This window comes from Dreissena polymorpha, chromosome 3 (genome assembly GCF_020536995.1).
Source record: "Dreissena polymorpha isolate Duluth1 chromosome 3, UMN_Dpol_1.0, whole genome shotgun sequence".
NCBI classification, from domain to species: Eukaryota; Metazoa; Mollusca; class Bivalvia; order Myida; family Dreissenidae; genus Dreissena; species Dreissena polymorpha.
This window is the reverse complement of record NC_068357.1, coordinates 3,333,441-3,346,051: the sequence shown is the minus strand read 5'-3', so window position 1 is coordinate 3,346,051 and position 12,611 is coordinate 3,333,441. Positions and strand designations below refer to the sequence as shown.

The window sequence follows — 12,611 nt, the reverse complement described above, 5'->3', positions numbered from 1 at the left end:
GATGATGCCCGAAACCGTCTTAAATGTACTGTACTGTACTAGTTACCGGTTTTATATTACGTAAATGGTACAACTTCTTGCTGATCAAGCTGCGATAAACTCTTACTTCGTGCCCGACATCAATAAAAAATTATGCTCGATAGTTAACCCCGCCCTCATAAACATTCGCATAACCGATTGGATGATTAACATAACACTTTGACGACTGGAAAGTTACGCGATACATTCTTGTCAGCATGAAAATGGCTGTGTAATGTGGCTAGAATAATAGATACGCGCGTCATGCTCTTCCCTTATCAGCAGGGCTCATGCTGGGCTCAAATTTTAGGGAGAAGTGACTTCTCCCTGACACTGATTTAGGGAGAAGTGAGGAGACTTTAGGGAAAAGTGGAGAGACTCTGACACAAGGGTTTGCATGTAGGGCGTTATAACACACATATATGTGTATCACATTATTGAAGTATACCACTGTAGTAAATATAATTGTATTTCTTTTGTGTATCTTAATTTTTCCAGCAGTTCTAATTAACCAAGTAACAATAGACACGACAGATAAATAACTAAAATTTTTACTAGCTCTCTATTCAATCCATTTTGATGTAAATATCATATCATACTGACTAAAGTATTTCAAAGATTTGTTTATCTTTAAATACGACGTTTGCAATCGGCCGCTATAGTGTTGGCAGACGACAATATCAACTGTGTATTTCCAAGTATACAGTGTCTGCGCATGAATGACCCAATATTATGCGTGAGCTAACTCAATGTTGATTGGCCAGCTACCATGTGACTTGAATGCTGACTTGACCAATATCGATCGCCGATTAGATAAGTTCGGATGTTGGGAGAATCGGGGCGGGGTTCACCTCAAATTACCTGTCGCTCAATTGCGACACGCTCCAGGCTGCGACAGTGTGTATTGTAAAATTGAGTCAGACCTTGACAACAGGATGTAAACAAATTCCGATAAGAGGGAGACTGGAAGTCGCTTTTTATCAACAATTTCTAAAATTTTAGGCGACGTCTGGCGTAAGAAAGCGACTTAGTCGCTCACATCGCTCCCTAGCGCGAGCCCTGATCATTGGATTATCCATTACCCCATGTGGTGTTTATGGTGATTACTTGTGAAAGTAGGTACCGAGTGCTCTTTTAAAACAGGGAAAATTGATACACTGAGAAACCTTTATTTTTTTTGACAATCTCCCCTGTCTTTTACTGAAAAATACACTGATCGGAAAATTTCAAGCGCCCCGGGGACTCTGATTTCGAAATTCAAGTGCCCCGGCGAGAGATTGTTAAATGGCCTGTGGAAAGCCCTGCCTTAATGAGCAGATGATGGAATAGTAGAAAAAACAATTTTGGTTTTGACAGAATAATGGCACTTTGTCTGTTTTTCCATTATGGAATTATATATCAGGGTTTTCACTGGCTCATAACAAGAAGTCGCTACTTAATTTTACCACATTAAAAAAGTGGGATCCAACTTCATGTATTTGGTTACAAGACAATTTTACATTTTCATTCTTGTTCTGTTCTTTAACTCTCTTGGGTATTTTTATGCCCCTGGTAGGGTGGCATATAGCATATAGTTGAACTGTCCGTCAGTGTGTCAGTCAGTATGTCAGTCTGTCCAACCGTTCGAAAACTTTAATGGCCATAACTTTTTCAATATTGAAGATAGCAATTGATGTTTGGCATGCATGTGCATCTCACGGAGCTGCACATTTAAGTGGTGAAAGGTGAAGGTGAAGGTCATCCTTCAAGGTCAAATGCCTAATATATGGCGTCTGTCCGTCCATCCAAAAACTTTGAACATTGGCCATAACTTTTTTTCTATTGAAGATAGCAACTTGATATTTGGCTTTCAAGTGTTTCTCATGGAGCTGAACATTTTGAGTGGTTAAAGGGGCCTTTTCACAGATTTTGGCATTTTTTTAACTTATTCATTAAATGCTTTATATTGATAAATGTAAACATTGGATCGTAAAAGCTCCAGTAAAAAATCAAGAAAAAAATAAAAAAAAGGAAAAGAACATTGCCCGGAGCAGGTTTCGAACCAGTGACCCTTGGAGTCCTGCCAGAGTCCTGAAGTAAAAACGCTTTAGCCTACTGAGCTATTCCGCCGAGTACACAGTATTGACGTATTTTATACCTTATATAAGCAATCTTTGTAGTTTCACAAAATTTAACGACAAAAACAGAACTCTCCAAATTATTCAATCGTTTCGCGTTGCAACGCTTTATAATTTTTAGGTTTTAAAATCGTCAAAAGATGCATATAATGGCTATATTAGAGCATGGTTAATGTTCAGTATTACTGTTTCCTCACAAATATCATAACTAAAACGAAAACTTACGAATCTGAAACAACTTTTTTCAATTTTGTCAATTTACCAAAGCGTGAAAAGATCCCTTTAAAGATGAAGGTCATCCTTCAAGGTCAAATGTCAAATATATGGCGTCTGTCCGTCCGAAAACTTTAACATTGGCCATAACTTTTTTAATATTGAAGATAGCAACTTGATATTTGGCATGCATGTGTATCTCATCAAGCTGCACATTTTGAGTGGTGGAAGTTCAAGCCGTCAAGGTCATCCTTCAAGGTCAAAGGTAAAAAAAATAAAATTCAAAGCGGCGTTCTCATGAAGCTGCACATTTTGAGTGGTGGAAGGTCAAGGTCATCCTTCAAGGTCAAAGGTAATTATTTATTTTTTTCAACGCGGCGTTCTCATGGAGCTGCACATTTTGAGTGGTGGAAGTTCAAGCCTTCAAGGTCAAGGTCATCCTTCAAGGTCAAAGGTAAAAAAAATAAATTCAAAGCGGCGTTCTCATGAAGCTGCACATTTTGAGTGCAGGAAGGTCAAGGTCATCCTTAAAGGTCAAAGGCAGTGCTCCAGATAACATGCGTAAAGGCGTAAAAACGAATAAAATTTCTTAAATAACGATTTAGATTTCAAATCTTTGCGTAAAGTTACGCATTGAAAAAATAAAACACAAATTCGACATTTTGGAACGTGCGTAAAACTTCCAGTAGCAAATTATATGTGGTTAACATTTCATCCCGGTTCTGACTCGTCGAGGCACTCAATTAAAACTTACAACTTTAAGTCAACGTCACTTTGCTGTAAGGAAGGGCCACACTTAAGAACGGTCGAAAGGCCAAACAGTCTCGATTCTGTTCTCCTGGTATTACAGGCGAGTCATTACTGTTTATTGTACCTTTTTAATTACACTTATCGAAATTTTTATACACAAGTAATATACAATATACCTATATATACCTATTCAAAATGTCATTAAAATTAAATGTTAAATATGTATTTTTGATATGACTTTAACGGCGACCAAAATGCCATTATGACCTAAGCCGAAGTGTCAGTGACTGTTTTAAATAAAAAAAATAAAAATGGCCGACCGAAGCGGTGTATCGAAGCGTTGAAGGCAAAAAAAGCAAGATGAGCAAGATAGATGTGGGGTCTTTTGAGCCAGAAAAAGCTGTCCGATTATGGGAAAGCAAGAAATGGAAAAGAAAGCCAGGCTTTTCCAAGACTATAAACCAAAATGTTGGATTGTTGATGTGTCAAAAACAAAGCATAAAAATTATTTGGTAATATAGTGTTTAGAATTAATTTTATAAATAGGGGGTAAAATAAGAATTAATTTTTGAAATAGGGAGTAAATAAGAATTTGACCAAATTTTTATCTGGAGCTCTGGTCAAAGGTAAAAAAAATATTATTTTTTTACGCGGCGTTCTCATGAAGCTGCACATTTTGAGTGGTGGAAGTTCAAGGTCAAGGTCATCCTTCAAGGTCAAAGGTCAAAATAAAATAAAATTTCAAAGCAGCGCAATAGGGGGCATTGTGTTTCTGACGAACACATGTCTTGTTTGGTTGTTTATTCAAAATAAATGTTAATTGGAAAGGGGGCTAATGAAAGTGCACTGGGCTTCAACTTGATAAATCGTTGGAATTACAATGTTACCACACTCAATTGATCAGCAAACTGACAATCAGTATTTAGACTCTTATTATTAAATTACAAAGTGCCTGCTACTTTTGCTCTCCTTTTTTTATGAAATCCTGCAAATGTTTGGTAAAACCCCCCACATTTTTGGAAATATACAAAAATATTTTACATTTGGGATTTTCGGATTTGTTTTGTGTTTTTTAGGTTTAAAAGTTTCATTGCTGCTTTCCAGAATGAAATGTGATTGACTGGAGTATGGACCCTTCTGGTCATCCAGGATCAGTAACCTCCCCTGAACTCAGTGCCCCCGGCAACCTGGAGATCCTGGCGCACACGGCTGCCTCACAGGCATCAGAGGACCCGTACTCTTACGCAGGTAGTAAATTAAATCTTTTTTGTGAAAACTGGGCTTAATGCATGTGCTTAAGGTGTCACTACATTTATGAAAAACAAAAACAAAACCTTGACAAATTATGTTTTTTCACATCAGTAGTTACATGTATTATAAAAAAAATGGTAGGTGAAAATTCTAAGGTGTTTTTATGCCCCCGAAGGAGGGCATATAGTGATCGGACTGTCCGTCACACTTTGCGTTTAGGTTTCGAAAAATGCTCATAACTTCTATGTCGCTTCAGATAGCAATTTCATATTTGGCATGCATGTGTATATGGACAAGGCCTTTCCAGACGCACACAAATTTTTACCCCTGTGACCTTGAACTTAGGGTCCGCGTTTAGGTTTCGAAATCTGTGTTTAGGATTCGAAAAAAGCTCATAACTTATATCAAGAGTTTATAGGGGGCATAACAGGGCTCGCGCTGTCGTTCGCCACTTGAGCCATTTGCGAAAATATTGAGAATTTGGCTCAAGAAAAATCCGATTTGCGAAAATGCTAAAATCTCGTAAAATTTCATTGAAAACAGCCGCCATTTTAACCCGAAACTGGTTTTCTATATTTTTCTCTTTGTTTCAATGAAAGTATTCGCAATTTGAACCGTGAACGAAAACCGGTCTGCACCTGTATCGAGACATCGCTTGACCTTATTGTTATTGAAGTGCACATGGTAGCTGGCCAATCAAAACTGAGCTGGCTTACACATGAAATGACGTTGTTGAATGAAACGTAAAAATGGGTGGAGCTATGAATACACAGTTAATATTGTCGTCTGCAAACAAAATAGCGGATGGTCGCAAATGTCGTATTATAAGATTAAAAATGAAAATAAGCGTGACAATAAATTAATTGTTTCCAAGCTGACTATCGATCCAAATTAAAGAGTGATAATTAAATAATTAGTTCTATGTCGTTGATGTTACAACTTTCTGCCGATTTCCGATTGAAATGAAAAGGTGTTCATTAATAATTTGATCGTTTTACTCACACACTATGATAACTAACAGCGGCGTATTTTAATCAAAGGAAAACGTGAAAAACACGCGCGGTTTAATTGCAATTAAAATTTAATTAAAGTTACGAATTTGTAACGCATAGGAAGACTAATTCATGTCGTCTACTATATAAATGGAAGATACCAATTTGTCTGTACAGTCGTTAACATGACTTCTTTAACCTTAAAGCGTCCTTTGGACGAAAATGAGTCTGAACAAACAAACAAAATAATTAAAACACAAAAACTAGAGCATTCCAAGAGTCATGGAAAGTTGATAATAATTGGCTTCGCTTTGAGAATGAATCAAAATCAATGTACTGTGACCTATGCATTAAGGTGCAGAATTCCAACACGTTCACTGTAGGTTGCAATATCCTGAAAAAAGACTCGGTGACGAAACATGCAAAGTCTATTAAAAGGTAAGATTTTGAAGATGAGAGGAATTTTAATTTGAAATTACTTTGAAATGCTATAGTCTAACTATATGTATATATGCAGATTGACTATGTATTTTTTTTCAGATCACACTCATGCCGTCGATGCCAGCAAGCAGTAAAGCAGCAAAACAATGTATTTTGTGAATGAAATGTATGCTTGTATTTTACATGCCATTCATCATGCTGTTAAAAATGCGCTGTATTAAAATATCTTTATTACTATGAAAATTGTGATTTGATGTATATTATAATATGTGACATGTGCTTGTTGTCATTAAAAGAAATATGAAAAATCTATAGTATAAATTGTTATTTGAAACAAACGAAAACTGGTTGGCAATAGGCCCAAGACGCACCACAGACAATCTAGGATCCAAAAAATCTCCGGGGGGGGGGCATGCCGGACACCCCTACATCTGGGTGGCTCAAACATTTTTTGGGCCAGCGCTAGCCCTGGGCATAAGTCATCCTATGGTGACAGCTCTTGTTTTTCCACAAATTTTGCTGTATATCAAGTTGCCAAATTGCCTTAATTTGTACTCAATCAATAACAGTAGTGTAACAAAAATTTACTTGATGATTGTTACAGATGGTCATTTGCTACCTTCATTCTTCTAAAGCTGTAAAACATAAGGGAAATGTATGACAGGAAAATTTGTCTGTGTTGTGCCTTTTGTAACGTTTAATTAGTTATTTACATTTATTGGTAGTTAATAATAAGTTTGCTCATGTTTGGGCAATGACATGTTAGTGACTGTTTTGCAGACAGACACCGAGTTTGAGTCCAATTATGTTTGATTGTAAGAACACCTTACAATAACATGATTTCCGGTAAATTAAAAAGTTCTTGCTGGTAAATACACTCTTCGAAAATAGACTGTTCGATATATGTAGTTGAATAAGTAGTTAAAGAAAGCATTACATGTATTCATTTTGTTACAAGGTTTTAGGAAAACTTGGCTAAATGCATGTTAAAATGTCATCCCAGATGATCCTGTGCAGTCCGCACAAGCTTACCATGGAAGTCCCCCTCCGCCTAAATTGGATTTTGGCTAGGAGGGACTTCCTATAAACGAACAATACTATAAAAGCAGAAAATGTTGTCCTCATTGAGCCTGTGCAGACTGTACCTGCTAATCTGGGATGACACTTTACACGCATGCATTAAGCCAGGTTTTCCCAGAAACACTTGGCATTTTGTTATAGGGTTCCCAGTCCTGAAACTCCACGAGAATGCTCACATACCTCTGCTGTCGCAGCACGTGAGGATTGAAGGCCAGCCAGGAGGCCCAATGCTTGGCCAGACCCAGCTGCAAAAGCTGCTGGGCGTCTCAGATCACCTGGACAAGGGCTTGTCCCCTGGACCCCTGTCCATCATCACCACCACCAGCATTAGTGATACGGGGCAGCAAAGTCCCGCATCGCTGTCGCATCATGGCTCACAGATGTACAAGTAGGTCATGGTTTTTTAATGTCCGTGCTTGAATAGTTCCTAGCTGTCAACTGAATGATCCTTGGGTGATGCTCGTTTTAATCGTTCCTGTCTGTTGCTTATATAGGTCACCAGAGCTTAAAATGGATTTCAAAAAAGACAAGTTCAGCAATTTTTCATTCTGTAACCACAAAGGTAAGGGGTTTGACATACTATGCTATGTAGTTCTCCACTACTTGTTGTTCAGAGCATGCCTCTGTGGTCGAAAATGGACAAAATCAAGATGTTACATGGTTTAAATAGACTTATGCAGCAAAATAAGTTAAAAATCTCTAAAACAACAAGATCCAGAGGTGTAATATTTGGTATACCATTATAACATCTTATAATGGTCCTTGATGAAGATTATAGAAATAATCACTTTGGGTCAAAATATACCTGTCTTAAAGGTAACTTGCTTGCTTGATTTGTATAAAGTGAAAACTTATCAAAAATCTAATGTCCCGGGGATCAAAATATGACTGCCTGGGGCTACCTGGCTACCCTTCTATGTATGTAGTGAAAACTTTACAAATCTCCTCTGAAACCGCAAGGCCCTGATGTTGGGTATTTGGCATGAAACATTGTATGGTGGTCTTCTCACCAAGTTTGTTCAAATCATACCCAGGGGTCAAAACTGGCCCCTTTCTTGGGTCACTTGTTTCCCTTACATGTTTACACTATACACTAAAAAAAAAATACCTTGAAACTACAAGGCAAAGAAATACATTTATTTGTTATGTTACATTATAAGGTAGTATTTTTCTAAGTTTGTTCAAAATTGGCATCATCATGTGTTTCCCTTATGTAGATGTTTGGTATTTATTAGCTCGTCTGAGCACATACTGCTTATTGGGAGATTTTCTGTTGACTTTTCCTTAATGCCTCTATAGATTTTATAAGAAATGATTTAAGAAACTTCTCTTAAACGACCTGGCCCAGAGATGTTATATTTGGCATGTAACATTTGGTGGTTCTCTACCAAGTTTGTTAAAAAAACATGGGTTTTCATTGTCTTTATTTGTTTCAAGCTCTAAAATAAACATCATTTTCACTATGAAGTAGCATGAACATCATTCTAATGATTAAAATATTGCATTATAAATGTGAATTATAGGAGCTATATATTTTATAACACTTTTTGTCAACTCAAAATAACACTTTCCTAGCAGAGGGCTAAATCCTCCTTCCAATCAAGATCTGTATTTGTTGAAATAACAAATGTCTGCCCCTTATTCATGTTAAATTTCATCTTGATTGAGGACAGACAGTGTTTTAAAATTCAGAAACCAAATCCAAAAGCAATTACGTTTTTCCATGCTGTACAGTGTAGATTAACCACTTTTTGAAATTTAAAGAATCTGCATTTTATCATTCAAAAAAAATTCATTATTATTTTGAAATAAAAATTATTATATTGCAAAAAAAAATCAATCCCAAATAAATAATGCTGATTTTGATTTCAACTGATTTTCCTTGTGTCCAACCAAGTGTGAGGCAGATGCTGTAGCGTTAAAGATCTTTTACAATATGTCTCTCTCATTTGGAATGAAGGGCCAATTAGTTATATGATAACAATCAATGCCCCTGGGGCTTGTTTGTACGCAATCTGATGACTTAATATGCTCCAGTACTGTACCAGACCATATTTCTTGTGAAGATGTGATATTGATTATTACAGACTACAATTAAATTGTCATGAATGAAATTTGCCCCTTGAAAAAATGTTCGCCAGCGCAAATGTTTTTTCACCAGCAGTGAAAAACCCGTAAAACTTACACTTCATCATAAAGTGTCATAGACTTCATTCTGTTGATAACAATTTAACACTTCAAAAGTATATGGTTGTTAATCATTGGATATATTAATTTTCAACACTTTATTCAACACATATAATATTGTTGTCAACATCAAATGACAAAATTGTAATTAGTTTCCTCTTCAAAAATGTAGCTAGGTATGTAATTTATACTTTCCCTCATTGTTAGGTCTGGAGGTACCTCAGGGGATGCTATGCTAAGTGCCATCAACTACAGCGAGAATGAGATACTCCATGACAGCACATTCGACATGTCTTCAAACCTTGGCAATCTAGATGATGGCATCTTGTCGGGAATCGGTCACTCATCCCGGCTGGGAGACAACCCCAGCGAGCAGTTTGGGCTGTTTGATGAAGATGGGGACTCCCTTAACATGGAGACTCTCTCGCCTAATAACTTGATATTGGACACTGGCAGCCTTGCTGGGGTGCATGAATCTGGCGATTCTAATATCTCAGGTATGTAGGTAGATTCTTGTTTGAATTTATATGGAATGGTACCAATTTACATACCATTTCGTGCCCCTGCCATTTTATTACTTTAAAAAATGCTTAGCGTGTTACTCTCTTGTTAGTTCGTTAGCATATTCGTGTGTCCATCAAAATAAAATGTTAGCTTCATCATGTGAAATGGGTACTATTCCATATACCGCCAGCGTAGGTCCAGACCAGCATTCAAAATTGCGCAGTCTGATCAGGAGTTTTGGTGTTTGCTTTAAAGTCAAGCAAGATGTTAATGGTTTTACTAGCAAACATTGTAGCCCCTGAGCAGACTTAGCCCCTGAGCAGACTATCGTAGGCTGGTCTGGAGCAGCGCTGGCTATATATGACATAAGATCCATTTTTGCATGACTTTTCTCATTTAAGATTTCATTAGTCCAATTAAGGAGAGTGATTGGTTTTGGGGTATTGTAGTTAATATTCATGTCATAAACACAGTTCAAGTCTGAAAAATGTTGAAATTTAATTGTAATAAGTTGAAGCTAATTATGAGGATGCTTTGACCCTCAAAGTAAACATTTATAAAAGCCAAGTATAATGCCAATCAATATTTTGCTTCTTGCACTTGAATCAGATGATTTTTGTTTTATTTCTTAGCACACCTGAGCCCAACTTGCTCATGGTAGCTTGTGTGATTGGCTTTTGTCCATTGTCCGTCATAAATTATTCATGACAAATACCATAAAACAATTGTTTTATCAATTCTTCAAGTACATTTTGTACATGTACCACACCGGATACGCAGTAAATTGCATGACAATATTGCTTTCCTGCTATAGATCACTCACAGTCGTATGATGAGGGAAAGAAAGGAAAGGGGCGCGGCAAGAACGGGAAAGGAAGTCAACAGTTGTCCCCAGGAAAAGGGGGAGGGAACCTGGAGTGCAATCTGTGCCATAAAATCTTCAACAATACAAGTGCCTTGGCCAAACACAAGCTCACACACAGTGACGAGCGCAAATTCTTGTGCACAATCTGCGAGAAGAAGTTCAAGAGGCAGGATCATCTGTACGTGTGTGTTCTAAATCTGATGTGTAATAAGTATCTTATTATTCTAAGGTACTTCAGGGATTTAATTAGGAATTATTTTTTTGGGGGTGGGGGGGTGGGAAATAGGACCTTGTTGTTATGCCCCATGGAAAAGCAATTTGATTTTTCACCTCTTCTGTAAAGGGTAGGTAAGATGGTCGTTAGGTCAGTCGGTTTGTAGACCATTTGTTTTCATGTAATGTCTAAATATGTTTTGACCTTCAACAATACATAGTGGTATGATGGTTTGGAGGAAGGAAAGAAAGACATCTATAACACAGTATTATGTGAAGTTGGAATAAGACATTAATTTGGGAATAAATTGTGTTTTTTCAAAAGTGCATTATATGCAGTTGTATATGTTGTATTTATTTAGTTTGACAAATTATAATTAAAACAGATACTTGCATTTACAATAGCATCTTTTAAATTAATTATGCTGCAAAACTGGATTGTTTATTTATTTTGTTTTGAATCCCCATGAAATGAAACTGTGTGAGGCCCATGGACACAGTTTAAAAATACAGTAAAAATGATGAAAATACAATCACTGTTATTGAAAAAATCATGGAAAATTGCTTATTAGCTTGTAGTATAGATAAAATATTACAAAAATAAATTCAGATCATGAAATGAATAGTTTTGTTTGAGAAAATCACCAAAATGATGTCCATTCCCAGTTTGATGTCCAAATTCACATAATACAGTGTTTCTATTGATTTTGAGTTGATCTGGTTAAAGGTCATCGTCACATGTCCTTGTCAGAGTCAAATTGTTTTGTCGCAATATCTTGAGAACACTTTGACCTATGATCATGATAGTTGGTATAGTGATTACCTTGGTGAAAGGGAAGACTTCTATTGAGTCATGTTCTGAGAAAACTGGGCATAATGCATGTGCGTATAGTGTCGTCCCAGATTAGCCTGTGAAAATAGCCCAGTTTTTTCAGAACTCTATTGATTTTGATGTCATCATGATAAAGGTTAAGGTCATAAGGGGTTTGAAACAGGAATTTCTTTTGACACTATATTTTGAGAACACTGAATCAAGAAAATTGCTATAATATTACATGAGATGAAAAGAAGATGCATTTTAATTTTGAAATTGACGGGTCACAGTTCAATATCACAAGAGCATGTGTCAAATAATATGATTTTCTGGGATATACAGAGTGCTTTTACCTATGAATATCTTTATTTTTATGCTGGATACTTGAGTGAAGCCTATTGATTTGAAGCTCACCTGATTGCTCAGGTGAGCTTTTGTGACCGGTCTTTGTCCGTCGTCCGTCCGTCTGTTAACATTTGTTCGTAAACACTCTAAAGGCCACATTTATTGTCCGATCTTCATGAAACTTGGTCAGAAGCTTCGTCCCAATGAAATCTTTGTCGAGTTCGAAACTGGGTCGTGCCGGATCAAAAACTAGGTCACTAGGTCAAAAAATAGAAAAAACTTGTTAACATTGTAGAAGTCAAATTTCATGCCCAATCTTCATGTAAGTTTGTCAAAATGTTGTCTTAATGATATGTTGGTTGAGTTCAAAAGTGGTTCCGGTCCGTTGAAAAACATGGCCACCAGTGGGCGGGGCAGTTTTCCTTATATGGCTATAGAGAAACCTTGTAAACACTCTAGAAGTCACAATTTTGGTCTAATCATCGTGAAAATTGGTCAAAACATTGTCTTTATTGATGTCGGACGAGTTCGAAAATGGTCCAGATCGGTGAAAATACATGGCCGCTAGGGGGCGGGGCATTTTTCTCTATATATGAAAACATGTGAACACTCTAGAAGTCACATTTTTTCCCAATTTCATGAAATTTGGTCAGAACATTTGTTTCCTTTATATGAGAGTTGAGTTGGAAAATGGTTCCGGTCAGTTGAATAACATGGCTGCCGGTGGGGGGCAGTTTTCTTATATTTATCAGGGGTGTCAATTTTCCGGATTATTCCGGAAATCCGGATTTGAGCCGTCCAGGGTTGATTTTGAGGTGAAT

At 36.9% G+C, this 12,611-nt stretch overlaps 1 protein-coding gene across 1 annotated transcript in view; it reads left to right on the top strand.

Annotated features, from left to right (window-relative positions):
• Nucleotides 1-12,611, top strand: part of LOC127872758 (uncharacterized) — a 72,508-nt gene that overhangs the window by 1,793 nt on the left and 58,104 nt on the right. Inside the window, 4 exon segments of the mRNA XM_052416137.1 lie at nucleotides 4,203-4,346; nucleotides 7,004-7,250; nucleotides 9,257-9,546; nucleotides 10,368-10,596. Coding sequence (XP_052272097.1) covers nucleotides 4,226-4,346; nucleotides 7,004-7,250; nucleotides 9,257-9,546; nucleotides 10,368-10,596 — 887 coding nt within the window. The 5' untranslated portion in view covers nucleotides 4,203-4,225.